Source organism: Oncorhynchus mykiss, chromosome 25, assembly GCF_057628025.1.
Source record: "Oncorhynchus mykiss isolate SJ-2025 chromosome 25, ASM5762802v1, whole genome shotgun sequence".
Classification (NCBI taxonomy): Eukaryota; Metazoa; Chordata; class Actinopteri; order Salmoniformes; family Salmonidae; genus Oncorhynchus; species Oncorhynchus mykiss.
The window spans coordinates 88,260,017-88,287,184 of record NC_143046.1 but is presented as its reverse complement, the minus strand read 5'-3'; the positions used below and the strand labels follow the sequence as shown (position 1 = coordinate 88,287,184).

The 27,168-nt window shown below is 48.3% G+C and overlaps 1 protein-coding gene across 1 annotated transcript; it reads right to left on the bottom strand.

Annotated features, from left to right (window-relative positions):
- Positions 1 to 212: 212 nt before the first annotated feature.
- LOC110505968 (lectin, galactoside binding soluble 3a) lies at positions 213 to 5,856 on the bottom strand. Its single transcript, XM_036962556.2, has 6 exons — positions 5,739 to 5,856; positions 5,376 to 5,390; positions 4,489 to 5,265; positions 3,928 to 4,016; positions 2,395 to 2,569; positions 213 to 1,364 (listed from the first exon to the last, which is right to left on the bottom strand). The coding sequence occupies exons 2-6, from the start codon at positions 5,385 to 5,387 to the stop codon at positions 1,209 to 1,211; spliced, it is 1,209 nt and encodes a 402-aa protein (XP_036818451.2). The 5' UTR covers positions 5,388 to 5,390; positions 5,739 to 5,856; the 3' UTR covers positions 213 to 1,208.
- Between the last annotated feature and the right edge of the window lie 21,312 nt (positions 5,857 to 27,168).

Genomic DNA, 27,168 nt, shown 5'->3' with positions numbered 1-27,168 from the left:
GATTTCCATTGCAAAACGTTTAGGACTAATGATTACACCCCTGGCCTATCCACAGGGCGTATTTCTTATGAATGAATACTCGTTAGAATATATCACAAGGCATAACGATCAGCGCTCAGGTTTCCCCCCCGGTACAGATCTAGGATCAGCTTCTCCTCCCCCAATCCATTAATGAGTCAAATCCACAAACTGACCCAAGATCATAGAATGTATCAGCTCTCTTCATTCTTTATTGACAAAACTTCATTTTGAAAATAATACTTAAGTCTTTGGTAACATCTACAAAGTGATACATTGATTTACCTATGACAGTTTACATTTAATTTTAGCTGCAGATCTGACTACTTCATAACATTTAACGGACCGTAAAATCGGCGAGACCTAGAGGATTAATACTGTAAAATGTCTAAACGCATTTGTTATGATCTTAGCTAAATGAACCCTAGACCAGCTTACAGTACACAGAGGCTCTCTCTCTCTCTCTATCCTTCTAGTCCATGTCCATTCAGCCTTGCAGACAGCATTGCAATAGAATAAAGTGTATCAAAGCAAAAGCTACACGGATGTTCAGTCCATTGGTTACACACACACACACACAACATGCATCATAACCCTGAAAGGCTCATTTGTAATTATAGACATACAAAAACAATATACAGTCTACTTCGCTGCCGTCATGACAACATTGTGAAATGCTAAAAGGACACGCCCCCCCCCCTTTTGTCCTTGAGACATTTCATGCAGAATAAATATGGTTACGTTCCCTAGAACTGCCGTTAAAAAGCAGATATCTCCTTCTCCGATACCGTTACATAGCCTAGTTCCTTGCCCTCGTTTGTATAGATTACTACCACGTTTTAAATGACACAGTCAAATAATTAGATCTCTTTTTTTACCTATAGCCTACAGGACATGCTGTGTAGGGCTTTTCACACCACGGAGCTAAACCGAGCCGGGCCTGGTTACCCATCCGCCACAGTTGCTGGAACCATGCTAGCTAGCACAGTTTGGTTCAGCACGGTAGTGTGAAAAGAGGTATGTGAGCTGCACCGCCCCCATCCAGATCATTGGCCACAGTGTCAGTCAGGTGAAGTGAACTGGACTTACATCCCAAATGGCACCCTATTCCCTATGTAGTGCACTACTTTTTTGACAAGAGCCTATCGGAATAGGGTGCCATTTGGGACTGGGCGGTAGTCTCTCGAGTGTTAGATCATGCTTGGGGCCACGCTGTAGAGAGTGACATCCCCCACCACACGCAGCAGGGTGACGTCCTCAAACCCTCCGGCTCGGTGCTCATACTCCAGACAATGGTTCCCATCCACGGCTACTTTAAACGAGTCCTCTTCCACTAGCACCTTCAGCTGCAGGGGGGCAGTCACAACAACAACTCAGCAATTAAATAACATTTGTGCTCAAATACGAATACAGAGCTTAAAAAAAGTGCAAATCTTTAATAGTTACTGATCTTTGTCAGAAAAATGTGTTAGATATTGTCATTAATTTAATTTACAGTACAGGTAAGTGATTATCTGTAGTTGAGGTCACAGTACATCATCTATATAAGTAATGTCACTACTTTATTTTTAATGGTTGACATTCTCTACCCACATAACAACACCAGGGGACCCCAACCCTACTGTACCTCACAACACCAGGGGACCCCAACCCTACTGTACCTCAAAACACCAGGGGACCCCAACCCTACTGTACCTCAAAACACCAGGGGACCCCAACCCTACTGTACCTCAAAACACCAGGGGACCCCAACCCTACTGTACCTCAAAACACCAGGGGACCCCAACCCTACTGTACCTCAAAACACCAGGGGACCCCAACCCTACTGTACCTCAAAACACCAGGGGACCCCAACCCTACTGTACCTCAAAACACCAGGGGACCCCAACCCTACTGTACCTCAAAACACCAGGGGACCCCAACCCTACTGTACCTCAAAACACCAGGTGACCCCAACCCTACTGTACCTCAAAACACCAGGGGACCCCAACCCTACTGTACCTCAAAACACCAGGGGACCCCAACCCTACTGTACCTCAAAACACCAGGGGACCCCAACCCTACTGTACCTCAAAACACCAGGGGACCCCAACCCTACTGTACCTCAAAACACCAGGGGACCCCAACCCTACTGTACCTCAAAACACCAGGGGACCCCAACCCTACTGTACCTCAAAACACCAGGGGACCCCAACCCTACTGTACCTCAAAACACCAGGGGACCCCAACCCTACTGTACCTCAAAACACCAGGGGACCCCAACCCTACTGTACCTCAAAACACCAGGGGACCCCAACCCTACTGTACCTCAAAACACCAGGGGACCCTAACCCTACTGTACCTCAAAACACCAGGGGACCCCAAACCCTACTGTACCTCAAAACGTTGTCCAGGAACGAAGGGGAAGCCTCCATCTCTCTCCTCTGGACCCCAACACCCATCCAGGTGGGAGTTACGGACAACCTGTTGTTCATAGAAACGAGGGTTGAGGTGGAACACAACCTCTTCATCGTCCTCCTCGTCCTCCTCTTTTAAAAAGTCAACATGGAACCTGTAATAAAAAAACAAAACTGTTTTCATTTATCATCACCAATATACATAAAGACCATGCATTTGACTATAGATAAGGAGTATGAATGGATATACAGGGCCTTAGGAAAGTATTCAGACCCCTTGACTTTTTCCACATTTTCATATACATTATAGCCTTATTCTAAAACTGATTAAAATTTTTTGGCCCCCTCATCAATCTACACACAATACCCGATAATGATAAAGCAAAAACAGGTTTTTAGACATTTTAGCTAATTTATAAAATAAATTAAACTGAAATATCACATTTACATAAGTATTCAGACCCTTTACTCAGTACTTTGTTGAAACACCTTTGGCAGCGATTACAGCCTCGAGTCTTCTTGGGTATGACGCTACAAGCTTGGCACACCTGTATTTGGGGAGTTTCTCCCATTCTCACTCTGCAGATCCTCTCAAGCTCTGTCAGGTTGAATGGGGAGCGCTGCTGGACAGCTATTTTAGGTCTCTCCAGAGATGTTTGATCAGGTTCAAGTCCGGACCCTGGCTGGGCCACTCAAAGACATTCAGAGACTTGTCCCGAAGCCACTCCTGCGTTGTCTTGCCAGTGTGCTTAGGATCATTGTCCTGTTGGAAGGTGAACCTTCGCCCCAGTCTAAGGTCCTGAGTGCTCTGGAGCAGGTTTTCATCAAGGATCTCTCTGCACTTTGCTCTGTTCCTCTTTGCCTTGATCCTGACTAGTCTCCCAGTCCCTGCCGCTGAAAAACATCCCCACAGCATGATGCTGCCACCACCATGCTTCACCGTGGGTATGGTGCCAGGTTTCCTCAAGACGTGACGCTTGGCATTGAGGCCAAAGAGTTCAATCTTGGTTTAATCAGACCAGAGAATCTTGTTTCTCATGGTCTGAAAGTCTTTAGGTGCCTTTTGGCAAACTTCGAGTCTCATAGCAAAGGGTCCGAATACTTATGTAAATAAGGTATTTCTGTTTTTTTATTTTTAATACATTTGCAAACATTTCTAAAAACCTGTTTTCACTTTGTCATTATGGGGTATTGTGATGTCATTATGGGGTATTGTGATGTCATTATGGAATATTATTATGGGATATTATTATGGGATTGTGTGAAGATTGATGAGGATATTTTTTTATTTAATCCATTTTAGAATAAGGCTGTAACATAACAAAACATGGAAAAAGTCAAGAGGTCTGAATACTTGCTGAAGGCTCTGTACATAAAGACCATGCTTTTGATAAGATAAGGTGTATGAATGAATGTGCAAATGAATGAATGAATGGATAAATGCACAAACGAATGAACAGATAAATGAATGGATTAATTAATTAATGGTATGTGTGTGTGTGTGAGTACCTACCTTTCTCCTCCAACAATGGGTTCCCCTACAATGGTGATCAACAGCCTGGACATGATGCCAGCATGGAGAGGCAGTTCATACGGCACCGGCTGAAACAGACGTTATATTTACATGACATGTCGTCGTCATCAGGGGTAAACTGTCTTATCAACATATCTAATGTAAAAGTGCACATTTTAAAAGATACCACAGTACTTCACCCCAATCACTGCACTGGAAAAGCACCATATAAATCCAATCAATTGTTATTATTAGTTACCACGTCCAGAGTGGTCAGTAGTGACACTAAAACGTAGCCCTCAGACCAATATAATGCTATTGCAGTATCTAGAATATCAACAGCATTTTTTTCCCCCAGCCCTGCAGCAAATCCCTAGCCTGATCCACCATCCTGACCATTGCACTCAGTGTAAGCTGGTGAGATCGGGATGGTCACACAAGGCTAGAAACCCCTCCAAAGAGCCACACTGTGTGTACAGAGATGCTGCAGGGAAGCCGAGGATAGAAATGCACCAGGAAACAAGCAAATGTGTAGCGTTTTAAAATCATGTATTTACTCACCAACATGCCTCCTGGAGCTGCCGATCCCCCGTATGGTCCCATGGGACCTGGACCGAAAGAGCCAGGGTGACCGGGCTGGGGAGGGAAAACTCCACCGCCCCCAGGACTCCATGATCCAGGGGGGATTGGAGGGAAGGCCCCCCCAGGGAACCCAGGGAAGGTGCCTCCTCCAGGGGGGAAGGCAGCTCCTGGACCTCCAGGCCCATACATGCCCCCACCAGGCTGGGCTCCTGGGTAAGGCACGTTGGGGTAGGGTCCTGGGGGTGCTCCAGGGCTAGTCTGGAAGGGTTCAGATGGGTACTGCATTGGGCCTCCAGGGAAATGACCGGGGGTCCCACCAGGGGGGAACTGTCCAGGGAACTGTCCCGGTGCTCCGGGCCCGGCTGGGTACTGTCCAGGCGCTCCGGGCCCGGCTGGGTACTGTCCAGGCGCTCCGGGCCCGGCTGGGTACTGTCCCGGCGCTCCGGGCCCGGCTGGGTACTGTCCCGGTACCCCTGGTCCAGGCGGGAACCCACCGGGGGCAGAGGGAGCTCCAGGATACTGCCCTGGGGCTCCGGGACCAGAAGAGAACGGTCCTTGGCTTCCAGGGAACTGCCCTGGGGCCCCTGGACCAGACTGTGGCCCCCCAGGGAATCCCCCAGGAGCAGAGGGCTGTGTTGGGGCTCCAGGAGCTGCACCAGGCCATCCTGGGTTAGTGGGAGGAGGAGGGGCGGTTGGGTTGGGGTTACTCGCTTTCTCAGCTTGGCCCGGGACATCGTCCGCTATGGCATCTGCCAGCTGCATACCAGAAAGGAACTTTCATTGGTACCATGATCGTCACCAACACATTTACCAGCTTAAATAAAGGTATACATTGATCATAAACTTGATTGATAAAAATAACTCACCGAGAAATCCATGTCCTGAAAGGTAATGGGGGTAATATAAAGCTGTTAGGTCTGAAGCTAACCATAGACCATCACTTGACATATAACAGGCTGAAGTAGCTAGTTAGCTGGCTAGCTATCACAAGCTACCTAGCTATAAGCTTTTTATTCAACTGGATGGATTACAGGCTGGTTAGTGTTGCACACATGCAGAAAGCTAGAAGCTAGCGGCGTGGCTAGTGGCTCGATGTACACTTACGTAGTTAACTAGCTAGCAAACACTAGCTAGCTGGCTAGCTGATTAGACATATTTATAATGTTCAACGATCAAAGTACAATCAAGACATGTTTTAAAAGTACGGTAGCTAGATTATTCAACGTTACCTCGACAAAAGAGGGACGTCTTTCAACAAATCCTAAAGTTAGATACAAAAAGAATGTACCAGGGTTGAGATTAAAAATACTGTACAAAACTCCTGAAAGGAAGTGCACAGTCTGCACACGCCTCGAATATGACGTCAACGGGTGGAACCAAATGGGTGCGTTCCAGAGTCACATGCATTTTCTTGAAAATTGAAGCCAGTCAGCAATTGAGGATTACCGCAGAGTAACATGTTTTTTTTTTTTAAAGAATAAAATAAGTAAATCTACCTTTCTACCTCCCTCAACTTTATATGAGTAAAACTCAATTAGTACAGTATTAAATGATGCGAAAATATGTCAATTGAAAGACTGCCTATTTGCGTGGTGCGGTATACTGTTTTGTTCGCTGGAGATCATGTGTTTCAGTAAACTTGGCTTCATAGTCATGGTCATCAACTGTACCGCAGAAATGGAACCTAAATCACAGAATATAGATGTTGTGGTGGCAGCTGCAGAGATGTACGAGATTTTACTGCAGATGAGTTAACAAGGTGTGTTGAATGATAGTGTTCCGTAGAGATGTGCGGATTCACTCATAACTCGCCGATTACGAGGGGCGGGCGGTTTAAGGGCCATTCAATATTGTGTGGATGACATGGCGGGTTGAATAAAGAGAAAACTATACCTTAAAAAATCCATCAATGAATAATTATTGTGCATTTTATATCTGTAGCCTACATTGAGGTTTTTATATAACTATTTTTGGTTTTTATTTTTTTTATTTCACCCTTATTTAACCAGGTAGGCTAGTTGAGAGCAAGTTCTCATTTGCAACTGCGACCTGGCCAAGATAAAGCATCGCAGTGTGAACAGACAACACAGAGTTAGTTACACATGGAGTAAACGATTAACATTATCTGGCAATGGTGCATGAGCTTTAGGGCCAAACTGTAAACGCTCCAAATACGCCATTCGCCAAATGGGAAGAACAAATTAACATCGATCCACGGACGCTAAAGTGGCAATGTCGGAGATTAATTCAATAAGAGAAATGCAGGGTTGAAAATAAAGAGAAGGCAGGCCCAGAAAAGTAATGTTTGGAAAAGAGCATTAGTGAGGTCGGACGTTGATGTTGGGCGATTAGGCCTGGCTTGCAGTCTGCATTACAATTCATTCCAAAGGTGTTTGATGGGGTTGAGGTCAGTGCTCTGTGCAGCCCAGTCAAGTTCTTGCATACCGATCTCGACAAACCATTTCTGTATGGACCTCGCTTCGTGCACGGGGGCATTGTCATGCTGAAACAGGAAAGGGCCTTCCCCAAACTGTTGCTACAAAGTTGGAAGCACATAATTGTCTAGAATGTCATTGTATGCTGTAGCGTTAAGGTTTCCCTTCACTGGAATTAAGGGGCCTGAACCATGAAAGACAACCCCAGACCATTATTCCTCCTCCACCAGACTTTACAGTTGGCACTATGCATTGGGGCAGGTAGCATTAACCTGGCATCTGCCAAACCAGAGTCCAATGGGGGTGAGCTTCACACCACTCCAGTCCGATGCTTGGCATTGCACATGGTGATCTTAGGCTTGTGTGCGGCTGCTCTGCCATGGAAATCCATTACATGAAGCTCCTGATGAAGCAGTTATTGTGCTGACGTTGCTTCCAGAGGCAGTTTGGAACTCGGTAGTGAGTGTTGCAACCGAGGACAGATGATTTTTACGCGCTTCAGCACTCGGCGCTCCCGTTCTGTGAGCTTGTGTGGCCTACCACTTCGTGGCTGAGCCGTTGTTGCTCCTAGACATTTCCACTTCACGATAACAGCACTTACAGTTGGCCGGGGCAGTTCTAGCAGGGCAGTATTCTGACCAACTGACTTGTTGGAAAGGTGGCTGCCTATGACGGTGCCACATTGAAAGTCACTGAGCTCTTCAGTAAGGGCCATTCTACTGCCAATGTTTGTCTATGGAGATTGCATGGCCGTGTTCTCGATTTTATACACCTGTCAGCAACGGATGTGGCTGAAATAGCCCCGAATCCACTCATTTTGAAGGGGTGTCCACATACAGTGCCTTGCGAAAGTATTCGGCCCCCTTGAATTTTGCGACCTTTTGCCACATTTCAGGCTTCAAACATAAAGATATAAAACTGTATTTTTTTGTGAAGAATCAACAACAAGTGGGACACAATCATGAAGTGGAACAACATTTATTGGATATTTCAAACTTTTTTAACAAATCAAAAACTGAAAAATTGGGCGTGCAAAATTATTCAGCCCCTTTACTTTCAGTGCAGCAAACTCTCTCCAGAAGTTCAGTGAGGATCTCTGAATGATCCAATGTTGACCTAAATGACTAATGATGATAAATACAATCCACCTGTGTGTAATCAAGTCTCTGTATAAATGCACCTGCACTGTGATAGTCTCAGAGGTCCGTTAAAAGCGCAGAGAGCATCATGAAGAAAAAGGAACACACCAGGCAGGTCCGAGATACTGTTGTGAAGAAGTTTAAAGCCGGATTTGGATACAAAAAGATTTCCCAAGCTTTAAACATCCCAAGGAGCACTGTGCAAGCGATAATATTGAAATGGAAGGAGTATCAGACCACTACAAATCTACCAAGACCTGGCCGTCCCTCTAAACTTTCAGCTCATACAAGGAGAAGACTGATCAGAGATGCAGCCAAGAGGCTCTGCTTTGGGCCTGCTTTTTTTCAGCAGGGACAGGGAAGATGGTTAAAATTGATGGGAAGATGGATGGAGCCAAATACAGGACCATTCTGGAAGAAAACCTGATGGAGTCTGCAAAAGACCTGAGACTGGGATGGAGATTTGTCTTCCAACAAGACAATGATCCAAAACATAAAGCAAAATCTACAATGGAATGGTTCAAAAATAAACATATCCAGGTGTTAGAATGGCCAAGTCAAAGTCCAGACCTGAATCCAATCGAGAATCTGTGGAAAGAACTGAAAACTGCTGTTCACAAATGCTCTCCATCCAACCTCACTGAGCTCGAGCTGTTTTGCAAGGAGGAATGGGAAAAAATTTCAGTCTCTCGATGTGCAAAATTGATAGAGACATACCCCAAGCGACTTAAATCTGTAATCGCAGCAAAAGGTGGCGCTACAAACTATTAACTTATGGGGGCTGAATAATTTTGCACGCCCAATTTTTCAGTTTTTGATTTGTTAAAAAAGTTTGAAATATCCAATAAATGTCGTTCCACTTCATGATTGTGTCCCACTTGTTGTTGATTCTTCACAAAAAGATACAGTTTTATATCTTTATGTTTGAAGCCTGAAATGTGGCAAAAGGTCGCAAAGTTCAAGGGGGCCGAATACTTTCGCAAGGCACTGTACTTTTGTATGTTGTGTTACATTGAAGTGATTTAAGACATGTCAATAGTTGGGTTTTAGTTTGACCCACAGAGATTTCATCTCGTCTGTTTTTTTGTCAGGATGTAAACCCGAGCAACAGATGATGTACGCCGGAAACAAAAACTAACTGGTGAAAACTGTCCAGTTGACCAAAGGTTAGTGTTTTTACCCGTTTCTGTCATCTTCTGGAGCTCATTATTACCTGGATTTATCTGTATGTATTACTAGTTTATTACTGTTACTAGTTCATTGCTATTATGTGATTAAATCTGTCATGTACTGTCATGTTGTGTCTTGTCTCTGTCCTTTCCCTTCACCCTGTCTCCCTCTGCTGGTCGTTGTTAGGTTACCTTTTCTCCCCCGCTTTCCCCCAGCTGTTCCTTGTCTCCTCTAACTACCCATTCACCCCGTTTCCCACCTGTTCCCTTTTTCCCTCTGATTAGGTCCCTATATCTCTCTCTGTTTCTGTTCCTGTCCTTGTCGGATTCTTGTTTGTTGTGTTTCATGCCTGAGCCAGACTATCGTCATGTTTGCTGTAACCTTGTCCTGTCCTGTCGGAATCTGCCGGTCTATCTGAGCCTACCTATGTTTGGTTATTAAAGAAGCTCTGTTTAAGTTAGTTCGCCTTTGGGTCCTCATTCACTCACCATAACAGAAGAATCCGACCAAGAATGGACCCAGCGACTTCGGATCCTCTCCACTCAGCCGTCGGGATCCAGGGAGCGATGCTAGGCAGACACGAGCAGGAAGTGTCTGCTGCTCGACATGCCGTTGAGACCCTGGCCACCCAAGACTCCAACCTCACAGAACAGGTTCACCATCTCCGCCTCGATCCACCGGCCACTTCCAGGGCTTTCGAATCTCCGGAGCCCAGAATCAATAACCCGCCGTGTTACTCTGGGGAGCCCACTGAATGCCGCTCGTTCCTCACCCAGTGTGATATTGTGTTTTCTCTCCAGCCCAACACTTACTCCAGGAGCACTGCTCGTGTCGCCTACGTCATATCTCTCCTTATTGGACGGGCTCGTGAGTGGGGCACGGCAATCTGGGAGGCAAGGGCTGAGTGTACTAACCAGTATCAAGACTTTAAGGAGGAGATGATACGGGTTTTTGATCGATCTGTTTTTGGGGAGGAGGCTTCCAGGGCCCTGTCTTCCCTATGTCAAGGCAATCGATCCATAACAGACTACTCTATTGAGTTTCGCACTCTTGCTGTCTCCAGTGGCTGGAACGAGCCGGCCTTGCTCGCTCGTCTTCTGGAGGGTTTCCGCGCAGAGGTAAAGGATGAGATTCTCTCCCGGGAGGTTCCTTCCAGCGTGGATTCCTTGATTGAACTCGCTATTCGCATTGAGCGACGGGTTGATCTTCGTCACCGAGCTCGTGGAAAGGAGCTCGCGCTCTCCGTCGCCTCCCTCTCCGCATCACTACCATCTTCCTCTGCCGGCTCGGGTGCTGAGCCCATGCAGCTGGGAGGTATCCGCATCTCGACTAAGGAGAGGGAACGGAGAATCACCAACCGCCTCTGTCTCTATTGCGGTTCCGCTGGTCATTTTGTCACTTCATGTCCAGTAAAAGGCCAGAGCTCGTCAGTAAGCGGAGGGCTACTGGTGAGCGCTACTACTCCTGTCTCTCCTTCAAGATCCTGCACTACCTTGTCGGTCCATCTACGCTGGACCGGTTCGTCAGCTTCCTGCAGTGCCTTAATAGACTCTGGGGCGGAGGGCTGTTTTATGGACGAGACCTGGGCTCGGGAACATGACATTCCTCTCAGACAGTTAAAGGAGCCCACGGCCTTGTTCGCTCTGGATGGTAGTCCTCTCCCCAGGATTCAGCGTGAGACGCTACCTTTAACCCTCACTGTTTCTGGTAATCATAGTGAAACCATTTCTTTTTTAATTTTTCGTTCACCTTTTACACCTGTTGTTTTGGGCCATCCCTGGCTAGTTTGTCATAATCCTTCCATTAATTGGTCTAGTAATTCTATCCTCTCCTGGAACGTCTCTTGTCATGTGAAATGTTTAATGTCTGCTATCCCTCCTGTTTCCTCTGTCTCTTCTTCACAGGAGGAGCCTGGTGATTTGACAGGGGTGCCGGAGGAATATCACGATCTGCGCACGGTGTTCAGTCGGTCCAGGGCCACCTCTCTTCCTCCACACCGGTCGTATGATTGTAGTATTGATCTCCTTCCGGGAACCACCCCCCCCCGGGGTAGACTATACTCTCTGTCGGCTCCCGAACGTAAGGCTCTCGAAGATTATTTGTCTGTAGCTCTTGACGCCGGTACCATAGTCCCCTCCTCCTCTCCCGCCGGAGCGGGGGTTTTTTTTGTCAAGAAGAAGGACGGGTCTCTGCGCCCCTGCATAGATTATCGAGGGCTGAATGACATAACAGTGAAGAATCGTTATCCGCTTCCTCTTATGTCTTCAGCCTTCGAGATCCTGCAGGGAGCCAGGTTTTTCACTAAGTTGGACCTTCGTAACGCTTACCATCTCGTGCGCATCAGGGAGGGGGACGAGTGGAAGACGGCGTTTAACACTCCGTTAGGGCACTTTGAATACCGGGTTCTTCCTTTCGGCCTCGCTAACGCTCCAGCTGTCTTTCAGGCATTAGTCAATGATGTCCTGAGAGACATGCTGAACATCTTTGTTTTCGTTTACCTTGACGATATCCTGATTTTTTCACCGTCACTCCAGATTCATGTTCAGCACGTTCGACGTGTCCTCCAGCGCCTTTTAGAGAATTGTCTTTTTGTGAAGGCTGAGAAGTGCACTTTTCATGCCTCCTCCGTCACATTTCTCGGTTCTGTTATTTCCGCTGAAGGCATTAAGATGGATCCCGCTAAGGTCCAAGCTGTCATTGATTGGCCCGTCCCTAAGTCACGCGTCGAGCTGCAGCGCTTTCTCGGCTTCGCGAACTTCTATCGTCGTTTCATCCGTAATTTCGGTCAGGTGGCAGCTCCTCTCACAGCCCTTACTTCTGTCAAGACGTGCTTTAAGTGGTCCGTTTCCGCCCAGGGAGCTTTTGATCTCCTCAAGAATCGTTTTACATCCGCTCCTATCCTTGTTACACCTGACGTCTCTAGACAGTTCGTTGTCGAGGTTGACGCGTCAGAGGTGGGCGTGGGAGCCATCCTTTCTCAGCGCTCCCTCTCTGACGACAAGGTCCACCCATGCGCGTATTTTTCTCATCGCCTGTCGCCGTCGGAACGTAACTATGATGTGGGTAACCGCGAACTGCTCGCCATCCGGTTAGCCCTAGGCGAATGGCGACAGTGGTTGGAGGGGGCGACCGTTCCTTTTGTCGTTTGGACTGACCATAGGAACCTTGAGTACATCCGTTCTGCCAAACGACTTAATGCGCGTCAGGCGCGTTGGGCGCTGTTTTTCGCTCGTTTCGAGTTCGTGATTTCTTATCGTCCGGGCTCTAAGAACACCAAGCCTGATGCTTTGTCTCGTCTCTTCAGTTCTTCAGTAGCCTCCACTGACCCCGAGGGGATTCTCCCTGAGGGGCGTGTTGTCGGGTTGACTGTCTGGGGAATTGAGAGGCAGGTAAAACAAGCGCTCACTCACACTCCGTCGCCGCGCGCTTGTCCTAGGAACCTTCTTTTCGTTCCCGTTCCTACTCGTCTGGCCGTTCTTCAGTGGGCTCACTCTGCCAAGTTAGCCGGCCACCCTGGCGTTCGGGGAACGCTTGCTTCCATTCGCCAGCGTTTTTGGTGGCCCACCCGGGAGCATGACACGCGTCGTTTCGTGGCTGCTTGTTCGGTCTGCGCGCAGACTAAGTCCGGTAACTCTCCTCCTGCCGGCCGTCTCAGGCCGCTTCCTATTCCCTCTCGACCGTGGTCTCACATCGCCTTAGATTTTGTCACCGGACTGCCTTCGTCAGCGGGGAAGACTGTTATTCTTACGGTTGTCGATAGGTTCTCTAAGGCGGCTCATTTCATTCCCCTTGCTAAGCTTCCTTCTGCTAAAGAGACGGCACAAATCATCATCGAGAATGTTTTCAGAATTCATGGCCTTCCGTCAGACGTCGTTTCGGACAGAGGTCCGCAATTCACGTCTCAATTTTGGAGGGAGTTTTGCCGTTTGATTGGGGCTTCCGTCAGTCTCTCTTCCGGCTTTCACCCCCAGTCTAACGGTCAAGCAGAACGGGCCAATCAGACTATTGGTCGCATCTTACGCAGTCTTTCTTTTCGCAACCCTGCGTCTTGGTCAGAACAGCTCCCCTGGGCAGAATACGCCCACAACTCGCTTCCTTCGTCTGCGACCGGGCTATCTCCTTTTCAGAGTAGCCTCGGGTACCAGCCTCCGCTGTTCTCATCTCAGTTCGCCGAGTCCAGCGTCCCCTCCGCTCAGGCTTTTGTCCAACGTTGCGAGCGCACCTGGAAGAGGGTCAGGTCTGCACTTTGCCGTTATAGGACGCAGACTGTGAGGGCTGCTAATAAGCGTAGAACTAAGAGTCCAAGATATTGTCGCGGTCAGAGAGTTTGGCTCTCCACTCAGAACCTTCCCCTTAAGACGGCTTCTCGCAAGTTGACCCCGCGGTTCATTGGTCCGTTCCGTATTTCTCGGGTCATTAATCCTGTCGCAGTTCGACTTCTTCTTCCGCGATACCTTCGTCGCGTCCACCCGGTCTTCCATGTCTCCTGCATCAAGCCCGTCCTTCGCGCCCCCGCTCGTCTTCCCCCCCCCCCCCCCATCCTTGTCGAGGGCGCACCCATCTACAGGGTCCGTAGAATTTTGGACATGCGTCCTCGGGGCCGTGGTCACCAGTACCTCGTAGATTGGGAGGGGTACGGTCCTGAGGAGAGGAGTTGGGTTCCCTCTCGGGACGTGCTGGACCGTGCGTTGATCGAGGATTTCCTCCGTTGCCGCCAGGTTTCCTCCTCGAGTGCGCCAGGAGGCGCTCGGTGAGTGGGGGGGTACTGTCATGTACTGTCATGTTGTGTCTTGTCTCTGTCCTTTCCCTTCACCCTGTCTCCCTCTGCTGGTCGTTGTTAGGTTACCTTTTCTCCCCCGCTTTCCCCCAGCTGTTCCTTGTCTCCTCTAACTACCCATTCACCCCGTTTCCCACCTGTTCCCTTTTTCCCTCTGATTAGGTCCCTATATCTCTCTCTGTTTCTGTTCCTGTCCTTGTCGGATTCTTGTTTGTTGTGTTTCATGCCTGAGCCAGACTATCGTCATGTTTGCTGTAACCTTGTCCTGTCCTGTCGGAATCTGCCGGTCTATCTGAGCCTACCTATGTTTGGTTATTAAAGAAGCTCTGTTTAAGTTAGTTCGCTTTTGGGTCCTCATTCACTCACCATAACAGAAGAATCCGACCAAGAATGGACCCAGCGACTTCGGATCCTCTCCACTCAGCCGTCGGGATCCAGGGAGCGATGCTAGGCAGACACGAGCAGGAAGTGTCTGCTGCTCGACATGCCGTTGAGACCCTGGCCACCCAAGTCTCCAACCTCACAGAACAGGTTCACCATCTCCGCCTCGATCCACCGGCCACTTCCAGGGCTTTCGAATCTCCGGAGCCCAGAATCAATAACCCGCCGTGTTACTCTGGGGAGCCCACTGAATGCCGCTCGTTCCTCACCCAGTGTGATATTGTGTTTTCTCTCCAGCCCAACACTTACTCCAGGAGCACTGCTCGTGTCGCCTACGTCATATCTCTCCTTATTGGACGGGCTCGTGAGTGGGGCACGGCAATCTGGGAGGCAAGGGCTGAGTGTACTAACCAGTATCAAGACTTTAAGGAGGAGATGATACGGGTTTTTGATCGATCTGTTTTTGGGGAGGAGGCTTCCAGGGCCCTGTCTTCCCTATGTCAAGGCAATCGATCCATAACAGACTACTCTATTGAGTTTCGCACTCTTGCTGTCTCCAGTGGCTGGAACGAGCCGGCCTTGCTCGCTCGTCTTCTGGAGGGTTTCCGCGCAGAGGTAAAGGATGAGATTCTCTCCCGGGAGGTTCCTTCCAGCGTGGATTCCTTGATTGAACTCGCTATTCGCATTGAGCGACGGGTTGATCTTCGTCACCGAGCTCGTGGAAAGGAGCTCGCGCTCTCCGTCGCCTCCCTCTCCGCATCACTACCATCTTCCTCTGCCGGCTCGGGTGCTGAGCCCATGCAGCTGGGAGGTATCCGCATCTCGACTAAGGAGAGGGAACGGAGAATCACCAACCGCCTCTGTCTCTATTGCGGTTCCGCTGGTCATTTTGTCACTTCATGTCCAGTAAAAGGCCAGAGCTCGTCAGTAAGCGGAGGGCTACTGGTGAGCGCTACTACTCCTGTCTCTCCTTCAAGATCCTGCACTACCTTGTCGGTCCATCTACGCTGGACCGGTTCGTCAGCTTCCTGCAGTGCCTTAATAGACTCTGGGGCGGAGGGCTGTTTTATGGACGAGACCTGGGCTCGGGAACATGACATTCCTCTCAGACAGTTAAAGGAGCCCACGGCCTTGTTCGCTCTGGATGGTAGTCCTCTCCCCAGGATTCAGCGTGAGACGCTACCTTTAACCCTCACTGTTTCTGGTAATCATAGTGAAACCATTTCTTTTTTAATTTTTCGTTCACCTTTTACACCTGTTGTTTTGGGCCATCCCTGGCTAGTTTGTCATAATCCTTCCATTAATTGGTCTAGTAATTCTATCCTCTCCTGGAACGTCTCTTGTCATGTGAAATGTTTAATGTCTGCTATCCCTCCTGTTTCCTCTGTCTCTTCTTCACAGGAGGAGCCTGGTGATTTGACAGGGGTGCCGGAGGAATATCACGATCTGCGCACGGTGTTCAGTCGGTCCAGGGCCACCTCTCTTCCTCCACACCGGTCGTATGATTGTAGTATTGATCTCCTTCCGGGAACCACCCCCCCCCGGGGTAGACTATACTCTCTGTCGGCTCCCGAACGTAAGGCTCTCGAAGATTATTTGTCTGTAGCTCTTGACGCCGGTACCATAGTCCCCTCCTCCTCTCCCGCCGGAGCGGGGGTTTTTTTTGTCAAGAAGAAGGACGGGTCTCTGCGCCCCTGCATAGATTATCGAGGGCTGAATGACATAACAGTGAAGAATCGTTATCCGCTTCCTCTTATGTCTTCAGCCTTCGAGATCCTGCAGGGAGCCAGGTTTTTCACTAAGTTGGACCTTCGTAACGCTTACCATCTCGTGCGCATCAGGGAGGGGGACGAGTGGAAGACGGCGTTTAACACTCCGTTAGGGCACTTTGAATACCGGGTTCTTCCTTTCGGCCTCGCTAACGCTCCAGCTGTCTTTCAGGCATTAGTCAATGATGTCCTGAGAGACATGCTGAACATCTTTGTTTTCGTTTACCTTGACGATATCCTGATTTTTTCACCGTCACTCCAGATTCATGTTCAGCACGTTCGACGTGTCCTCCAGCGCCTTTTAGAGAATTGTCTTTTTGTGAAGGCTGAGAAGTGCACTTTTCATGCCTCCTCCGTCACATTTCTCGGTTCTGTTATTTCCGCTGAAGGCATTAAGATGGATCCCGCTAAGGTCCAAGCTGTCATTGATTGGCCCGTCCCTAAGTCACGCGTCGAGCTGCAGCGCTTTCTCGGCTTCGCGAACTTCTATCGTCGTTTCATCTGTAATTTCGGTCAGGTGGCAGCTCCTCTCACAGCCCTTACTTCTGTCAAGACGTGCTTTAAGTGGTCCGTTTCCGCCCAGGGAGCTTTTGATCTCCTCAAGAATCGTTTTACATCCGCTCCTATCCTTGTTACACCTGACGTCTCTAGACAGTTCGTTGTCGAGGTTGACGCGTCAGAGGTGGGCGTGGGAGCCATCCTTTCTCAGCGCTCCCTCTCTGACGACAAGGTCCACCCATGCGCGTATTTTTCTCATCGCCTGTCGCCGTCGGAACGTAACTATGATGTGGGTAACCGCGAACTGCTCGCCATCCGGTTAGCCCTAGGCGAATGGCGACAGTGGTTGGAGGGGGCGACCGTTCCTTTTGTCGTTTGGACTGACCATAGGAACCTTGAGTACATCCGTTCTGCCAAACGACTTAATGCGCGTCAGGCGCGTTGGGCGCTGTTTTTCGCTCGTTTCGAGTTCGTGATTTCTTATCGTCCGGGCTCTAAGAACACCAAGCCTGATGCTTTGTCTCGTCTCTTCAGTTCTTCAGTAGCCTCCACTGACCCCGAGGGGATTCTCCCTGAGGGGCGTGTTGTCGGGTTGACTGTCTGGGGAATTGAGAGGCAGGTAAAACAAGCGCTCACTCACACTCCGTCGCCGCGCGCTTGTCCTAGGAACCTTCTTTTCGTTCCCGTTCCTACTCGTCTGGCCGTTCTTCAGTGGGCTCACTCTGCCAAGTTAGCCGGCCACCCTGGCGTTCGGGGAACGCTTGCTTCCATTCGCCAGCGTTTTTGGTGGCCCACCCGGGAGCATGACACGCGTCGTTTCGTGGCTGCTTGTTCGGTCTGCGCGCAGACTAAGTCCGGTAACTCTCCTCCTGCCGGCCGTCTCAGGCCGCTTCCTATTCCCTCTCGACCGTGGTCTCACATCGCCTTAGATTTTGTCACCGGACTGCCTTCGTCAGCGGGGAAGACTGTTATTCTTACGGTTGTCGATAGGTTCTCTAAGGCGGCTCATTTCATTCCCCTTGCTAAGCTTCCTTCTGCTAAAGAGACGGCACAAATCATCATCGAGAATGTTTTCAGAATTCATGGCCTTCCGTCAGACGTCGTTTCGGACAGAGGTCCGCAATTCACGTCTCAATTTTGGAGGGAGTTTTGCCGTTTGATTGGGGCTTCCGTCAGTCTCTCTTCCGGCTTTCACCCCCAGTCTAACGGTCAAGCAGAACGGGCCAATCAGACTATTGGTCGCATCTTACGCAGTCTTTCTTTTCGCAACCCTGCGTCTTGGTCAGAACAGCTCCCCTGGGCAGAATACGCCCACAACTCGCTTCCTTCGTCTGCGACCGGGCTATCTCCTTTTCAGAGTAGCCTCGGGTACCAGCCTCCGCTGTTCTCATCTCAGTTCGCCGAGTCCAGCGTCCCCTCCGCTCAGGCTTTTGTCCAACGTTGCGAGCGCACCTGGAAGAGGGTCAGGTCTGCACTTTGCCGTTATAGGACGCAGACTGTGAGGGCTGCTAATAAGCGTAGAACTAAGAGTCCAAGATATTGTCGCGGTCAGAGAGTTTGGCTCTCCACTCAGAACCTTCCCCTTAAGACGGCTTCTCGCAAGTTGACCCCGCGGTTCATTGGTCCGTTCCGTATTTCTCGGGTCATTAATCCTGTCGCAGTTCGACTTCTTCTTCCGCGATACCTTCGTCGCGTCCACCCGGTCTTCCATGTCTCCTGCATCAAGCCCGTCCTTCGCGCCCCCGCTCGTCTTCCCCCCCCCCCCCCCCATCCTTGTCGAGGGCGCACCCATCTACAGGGTCCGTAGAATTTTGGACATGCGTCCTCGGGGCCGTGGTCACCAGTACCTCGTAGATTGGGAGGGGTACGGTCCTGAGGAGAGGAGTTGGGTTCCCTCTCGGGACGTGCTGGACCGTGCGTTGATCGAGGATTTCCTCCGTTGCCGCCAGGTTTCCTCCTCGAGTGCGCCAGGAGGCGCTCGGTGAGTGGGGGGGTACTGTCATGTACTGTCATGTTGTGTCTTGTCTCTGTCCTTTCCCTTCACCCTGTCTCCCTCTGCTGGTCGTTGTTAGGTTACCTTTTCTCCCCCGCTTTCCCCCAGCTGTTCCTTGTCTCCTCTAACTACCCATTCACCCCGTTTCCCACCTGTTCCCTTTTTCCCTCTGATTAGGTCCCTATATCTCTCTCTGTTTCTGTTCCTGTCCTTGTCGGATTCTTGTTTGTTGTGTTTCATGCCTGAGCCAGACTATCGTCATGTTTGCTGTAACCTTGTCCTGTCCTGTCGGAATCTGCCGGTCTATCTGAGCCTACCTATGTTTGGTTATTAAAGAAGCTCTGTTTAAGTTAGTTCGCTTTTGGGTCCTCATTCACTCACCATAACAAAATCCTACAGTGTAGTACACTATTATGTGATTACATCCTACAGTCTAGTACACTATTATGTGATTACATCCTACAGTGTAGTACACTATTACGTGATTACATCCTACAGTGTAGGATTACATCCTACAGTCTAGTACACTATTACGTGATTACATCCTACAGTGTAGGATTACATCCTACAGTCTAGTACACTATGTGATTACATCCTACAGTCTAGTACTCTATTACGTGATTACATCCTACAGTGTAGTACACTATTATGTGATTACATCCTACAGTCTAGTACACTATTATGTGATTACATCCTACAGTCTAGTACACTATTATGTGATTACATCCTACAGTCTAGTACACTATTATGTGATTACATCCTACAGTCTAGTACACTATTATGTGATTACATCCTACAGTCTAGTACTCTATTACGTGATTACATCCTACAGTCTAGTACACTATTATGTGATTACATCCTACAGTCTAGTACACTATTATGTGATTACATCCTACAGTGTAGTACACTATTACGTGATTACATCCTACAGTGTAGGATTACATCCTACAGTCTAGTACACTATTACGTGATTACATCCTACAGTGTAGGATTACATCCTACAGTCTAGTACACTATTATATGATTACATCCTACAGTGTAGTACACTATTATGTGATTACATCCTACAGTCTAGTACACTATTATGTGATTACATCCTACAGTCTAGTACACTATTATGTGATTACATCCTACAGTGTAGTACACTATTACGTGATTACATCCTACAGTGTAGGATTACATCCTACAGTCTAGTACACTATTACGTGATTACATCCTACAGTGTAGGATTACATCCTACAGTCTAGTACACTATTATATGATTACATCCTACAGTCTAGTACTCTATTATGTGATTACATCCTACAGTCTAGTACACTATTATATGATTACATCCTACAGTGTAGTACACTATTATGTGATTACATCCTACAGTCTAGTACACTATTATGTGATTACATCCTACAGTCTAGTACACTATTATGTGATTACATCCTACAGTGTAGTACACTATTATGTGATTACATCCTACAGTCTAGTACACTATTATGTGATTACATCCTACAGTGTAGTACACTATTACGTGATTACATCCTACAGTGTAGGATTACATCCTACAGTCTAGTACACTATTACGTGATTACATCCTACAGTGTAGGATTACATCCTACAGTCTAGTACACTATTATATGATTACATCCTACAGTCTAGTACTCCATTACGTGATTACATCCTACAGTCTAGTACACTATTATGTGATTACATCCTACAGTCTAGTACACTATTATGTGATTACATCCTACAGTGTAGTACACTATTATGTGATTACATCCTACAGTGTAGTACACTATTACGTGATTCCATCCTACAGTCTAGTACACTATTATGTGATTACATCCTACAGTCTAGTACACTATTATGTGATTACATCCTACAGTCTAGTACACTATTATGTGATTACATCCTACAGTGTAGTACACTATTATGTGATTACATCCTACAGTCTAGTACACTATTATGTGATTACATCCTACAGTCTAGTACACTATTATGTGATTACATCCTACAGTGTAGTACACTATTATGTGATTACATCCTACAGTCTAGTACACTATTATGTGATTACATCCTACAGTGTAGTACACTATTACGTGATTACATCCTACAGTGTAGGATTACATCCTACAGTCTAGTACACTATTACGTGATTACATCCTACAGTGTAGGATTACATCCTACAGTCTAGTACACTATTATATGATTACATCCTACAGTCTAGTACTCCATTACGTGATTACATCCTACAGTCTAGTACACTATTATGTGATTACATCCTACAGTCTAGTACACTATTATGTGATTACATCCTACAGTGTAGTACACTATTATGTGATTACATCCTACAGTGTAGTACACTATTACGTGATTCCATCCTACAGTCTAGTACACTATTATGTGATTACATCCTACAGTCTAGTACACTATTATGTGATTACATCCTACAGTCTAGTACACTATTATGTGATTACATCCTACAGTGTAGTACACTATTATGTGATTACATCCTACAGTCTAGTATACTATTATGTGATTACATCCTACAGTCTAGTACACTATTATGTGATTACATCCTACAGTGTAGTACTCTTATTACGTGATTACATCCTACAGTGTAGGATTACATCCTACAGTCTAGTACACTATTACGTGATTACATCCTACAGTCTAGTACACTATTATGTGATTACATCCTACAGTGTAGTACTCTATTACGTGATTACATCCTACAGTGTAGGATTACATCCTACAGTGTAGTACACTATTATGTGATTACATCCTACAGTCTAGTACTCTATTACTTTATTACATCCTACAGTCTAGTACACTATTATGTGATTACATCCTACAGTGTAGTACACTATTACGTGATTACATCCTACAGTGTAGTACACTATTATGTGATTACATAAAATTGTCTCCAAGGTGTTGGCTTTATATCTTGTATTAAAAAAAAGGTTTTTAAAAGAGGCGTTATCAGTCTTCTATCGGCTCTTCCTCGTTTCTCTTAGTAGTAGTGTAGTACACTATTACGTGATTCCATCCTACAGTCTAGTACACTATTATGTGATTACATCCTACAGTCTAGTACACTATTATGTGATTACATCCTACAGTCTAGTACACTATTATGTGATTACATCCTACAGTGTAGTACACTATTATGTGATTACATCCTACAGTCTAGTACACTATTATGTGATTACATCCTACAGTCTAGTACACTATTATGTGATTACATCCTACAGTGTAGTACTCTATTACGTGATTACATCCTACAGTGTAGGATTACATCCTACAGTCTAGTACACTATTACGTGATTACATCCTACAGTCTAGTACACTATTATGTGATTACATCCTACAGTGTAGTACTCTATTACGTGATTACATCCTACAGTGTAGGATTACATCCTACAGTGTAGTACACTATTATGTGATTACATCCTACAGTCTAGTACTCTATTACGTGATTACATCCTACAGTCTAGTACACTATTATGTGATTACATCCTACAGTGTAGTACACTATTACGTGATTACATCCTACAGTGTAGTACACTATTATGTGATTACATAAAATTGTCTCCAAGGTGTTGGCTTTATATCTTGTATTAAAAAAAAGGTTTTTAAAAGAGGCGTTATCAGTCTTCTATCGGCTCTTCCTCGTTTCTCTTCTCTGTTTGAGATCAAAAACACGGAGGACCTGACAGAGGAATGGCTGAGAGAGGAGCTGGGCTTCTTCGGTTAACACAAGGCCATTTTGGTTGTTATACTGTCACTTTAGGTGGAGAAAACAACACCGTTGCTTACGTTTCCCTCTGTGTAGCTATTTATCTCCCCACAACGTCTCCTCCTTCCCCCACAACGTCTCCTCCTTCCCCCACAACGTCTCCTCCTTCCCCCACAACGTCTCCTCCTTCCCCCACAAGTCTCCTCCTTCCCCCAACAACGTCTCCTCCTCCTTCCCCCAACAACGTCTCCTCCTTCCCCCAACAAAGTCTCAATCCTTCCCCCACAACGTCTCCTCCTCCTTCCCCCAACAACGTCTCCTCCTTCCCCCACAACGTCTCCTCCTCCTTCCCCCACAACGTCTCCTCCTTCCCCCACAACGTCTCCTCCTCCTTCCCCACAACGTCTCCTCCTTCCCCCACAACGTCTCCTCCTTCCCCCACAACATCTCCTCCTTCCCCCACAACGTCTCCTCCTTCCCCCACAACGTCTCCTCCTTCCCCAACAACGTCTCCTCCTCCTTCCCCAACAACGTCTCCTCCTCCTTCCCCAACAACGTCTCCTCCTTCCCCCACAACGTCTCCTCCTCCTTCCCCCACAACATCTCCTCCTTCCCCCGCAACGTCTCCTCCTTCCCCCGCAACGTCTCCTCCTTCCCCAACAACGTCTCCTCCTTCCCCCACAACGTCTCCTCCTCCTTCCCCAACAACGTCTCCTCCTTCCCCCACAACGTCTCCTCCTCCTTCCCCCAACAACATCTCCTCCTTCCCCCAACAACGTCTCCTCCTTCCCCAACAACGTCTCCTCCTTCCCCCACAACGTCTCCTCCTTCCCCCAACACAGCTCCTCCTTCCCCCACAACGTCTCCTCCTTCCCCCACAACATCTCCTCCTTCCCCCCACAACGTCTCCTCCTTCCCCCACAACGTCTCCTCCTTCCCCCACAACGTCTCCTCCTTCCCCCAACAACGTCTCCTCCTTCCCCCAACAACGTATCCTCCTTCCCCAACAACGTCTCCTCCTCCTTCCCCAACAACGTCTCCTCCTTCCCCCACAACGTCTCCTCCTCCTTCCCCAACAACGTCTCCTCCTTCCCCCACAACGTCTCCTCCTCCTTCCCCAACAACGTCTCCTCCTTCCCCCACAACGTCTCCTCCTCCTTCCCCCAACAACATCACCTCCTTCCCCCAACAACGTCTCCTCCTTCCACAACAACGTCTCATCCCTCCCCCACAACGTCTCCTCCTTCCCCCAACACAGCTCCTCCTTCCCCCACAACGTCTCCTCCTTCCCCCACAACATCTCCTCCTTCCCCCCACAACGTCTCCTCCTTCCCCCCACAACGTCTCCTCCTTCCCCCACAACGTCTCCTCCTTCCCCCACAACGTCTCCTCCTTCCCCCACAAGTCTCCTCCTTCCCCCAGCAACGTCTCCTCCTCCTTCCCCCAACAACGTCTCCTCCTTCCCCCAACAACGTCTCAATCCTTCCCCCACAACGTCTCCTCCTCCTTCCCCCAACAACGTCTCCTCCTTCCCCCACAACGTCTCCTCCTCCTTCCCCCACAACGTCTCCTCCTTCCCCCACAACGTCTCCTCCTCCTTCCCCACAACGTCTCCTCCTTCCCCCACAACGTCTCCTCCTTCCCCCACAACATCTCCTCCTTCCCCCACAACGTCTCCTCCTTCCCCCACAACGTCTCCTCCTTCCCCCAACAACGTCTCCTCCTTCCCCCAACAACGTCTCCTCCTTCCCCAACAACGTCTCCTCCTCCTTCCCCAACAACGTCTCCTCCTCCTTCCCCAACAACGTCTCCTCCTTCCCCCACAACGTCTCCTCCTCCTTCCCCAACAACGTCTCCTCCTTCCCCCACAACGTCTCCTCCTCCCCCCACAACGTCTCCTCCTCCTTCCCCCAACAACGTCTCCTCCTCCCCCCACAACGTCTCCTCCTCCTTCCCCCAACAACGTCTCCTCCTTCCCCCAACAACGTCTCCTCGTTCCACAACAACGTCTCCTCCTTCCCCCACAACGTCTCCTCCTCCTTCCCCAACAACGTCTCCTCCTTCCCCCACAACGTCTCCTCCTCCTTCCCCAACAACGTCTCCTCCTTCCCCCACAACGTCTCCTCCTCCTTCCCCCCACAACTCCTCCTCCTTCCCCCCACAACATCTCCTCCTTCCCCCAACAACGTCTCCTCCTTCCCCCAACGTCTCCTCCTTCCCCCAACAACGTCTCCTCCTTCCCCCAACAACGTCTCCTCCTTCCCCCAACACAGCTCCTCCTTCCCCCACAACGTCTCCTCCTTCCCCCACAACGTCTCCTCCTTCCCCCACAACGTCTCCTCCTTCCCCCACAACGTCTCCTCCTTCCCCCACAACGTCTCCTCCTTCCCCAACAACGTCTCCTCCTTCCCCCAACACAGCTCCTCCTTCCCCCACAACGTCTCCTCCTTCCCCCACAACGTCTCCTCCTTCCCCCCACAACGTCTCCTCCTTCCCCCACAACTTCTCCTCCTTCCCCAACAACGTCTTCTCCTTCCCCCACAACGTCTCCTCCTCCTTCCCCAACAACGTCTCCTCCTTCCCCCAACAACGTCTCCTCCTTCCCCAACAACGTCTCCTCCTCCTTCCCCAACAACATCTCCTCCTCCTTCCCCAACAACGTCTCCTCCTTCCCCCACAACGTCTCCTCCTCCTTCCCCCCACAACATCTCCTCCTTCCCCCAACAACGTCTCCTCCTTCCCCCAACAACGTCTCCTCCTTCCCCCAACAACGTCTCCTCCTTCCCCCAACAACGTCTCCTCCTTCCCCCAACACAGCTCCTCCTTCCCCCACAACGTCTCCTCCTTCCCCCACAACATCTCCTCCTTCCCCCCACAACGTCTCCTCCTTCCCCACAACGTCTCCTCCTTCCCCCACAACGTCTCCTCCTTCCCCCAACAACGTCTCCTCCTTCCCCCAACAACGTCTCCTCCTTCCCCCAACAACGCTCCTCCTTCCCCCAACAACGTCTCCTCCTTCCCCCAACAACGTCTCCTCCTTCCCCCAACAACATCTCCTCCTTCCCCCAACAACGTGTGCCAGTTTCCTGATTCTATATGAAATGGAACACTCCTACTGAGGCGGACAGGTCGTTCCGTCGACTATACAAGCAAAACAAGGGGAATTGAAAATGAGTTGTCATGGCTACAAATGTTTTAGATTGAGTTATGTTTGTTTATTACATAATTATGACTTGATTAGATTCTAAACAATTTTTTTTGTGGTCCTTTTTTCCCCCATTTCTTTTTCTTAATTTCTACTACAATTCAAAGAAAGGTTTGGATAGTAGATGATTTTGGGGACCTGTTATTTTGATCAAGTCACTAAGATATTACTTGTGAGAGGATTGTGTGTATGTAGATAAAACACTTCTAAACACATCTACTTTTGATTCTTTCTGATATATTTTCAAGGTGGAAGTGTCACCAGGCTCGAAGCACTTTTGACAATCATAGCCACACACGTTGAATTTGGCACCTTTTCTCTTCCTGCTTGGAAATGTCAGTATAAAGACATTTTGAATGCATTCATTTTTCACGATATTACTTTTAAACGACAACCGTATGACAACAAATTATCATCTAAATTACAATAACAACAACATAAAAGACTGTTTAGAATATAATTCACAAGCTGATGGGTGTAGATTCTCTTTCCTGAAGTTTGGGGGGGAACGAGGTAAAGGAATTATGCATATTAATGCTCTTATTCACTAACTGACAAGGTAAAAGATCTGTCGTTCTGCCCCCTGAACAGGCAGTTAACCCACTGTTCCTCGGCCGTCATTGATAATATTAATTTGTTCTTAACTGACTTGCCTGGTTAAATAAAGGTCAAATAAATAAAATAATAACTATCAATTAAAAACGGCAGCAGCTAACAGTCCTTGAGAGTCACACCGACAGTTTGTGTGACATGAAGGACAGTTACATATCTCTGTTCATCTTTGTTTTAGAGGAGAAACGGTGTGATTCTTTAGTGATACTTTGCAGTGAGGTAATATCTGTGTCCCAAAATGGCACCTTATTCTCTACATACTAGTGCACTAGCCTATGGGTCCTCTGAAGGAGACAGGAGAGGATGGGTCCTCTGAAGGAGACAGGAGAGGACTGGTCCTCTGAAGGAGACAGGAGAGGACGGGTCCTCTGAAGGAGACAGGAGAGGATGGGTCCTCTGAAGGAGACAGGAGAGGACAGGTCCTCTGAAGGAGACAGGAGAGGATGGGTCCTCTGAAGGAGGAGAATAAAGATGAAATGTCAAATCAAAGGAGTCAAATTCTGATGAACTCTATATTGATTCAGTGACACAGAAAAGTCAGACATCACAAACAGAGTAAGTCTGACATTGAGATAGGAGCACAGAGCTCAAGTTCAAACAAGTCACAGGTAAAACGTTATTCCTCTGAATGAGTACCACAGCTTGACATCGGAGCCAGGGGCAGACTGACTGGTTAGGGTGGTGAATCGGAGCCAGGGGCAGAGAATGGACCTCATCAGGCTAGTGTTATCAGGGACCACATCGGTGGAGACAGAGAATGGACCTCATCAGGCTAGTGTTATCAGGGACCTCATCGGTGGAGAATGGACCTCATCAGGCTAGTGTTATCAGGGACCTCATCGGTGGAGACAGAGAATGGACCTCATCAGGCTAGTGTTATCAGGGACCTCATCAGTGGAAACAGAGAATGGACCTCATCAGGCTAGTGTTATCAGGACCGCATCGGTGGA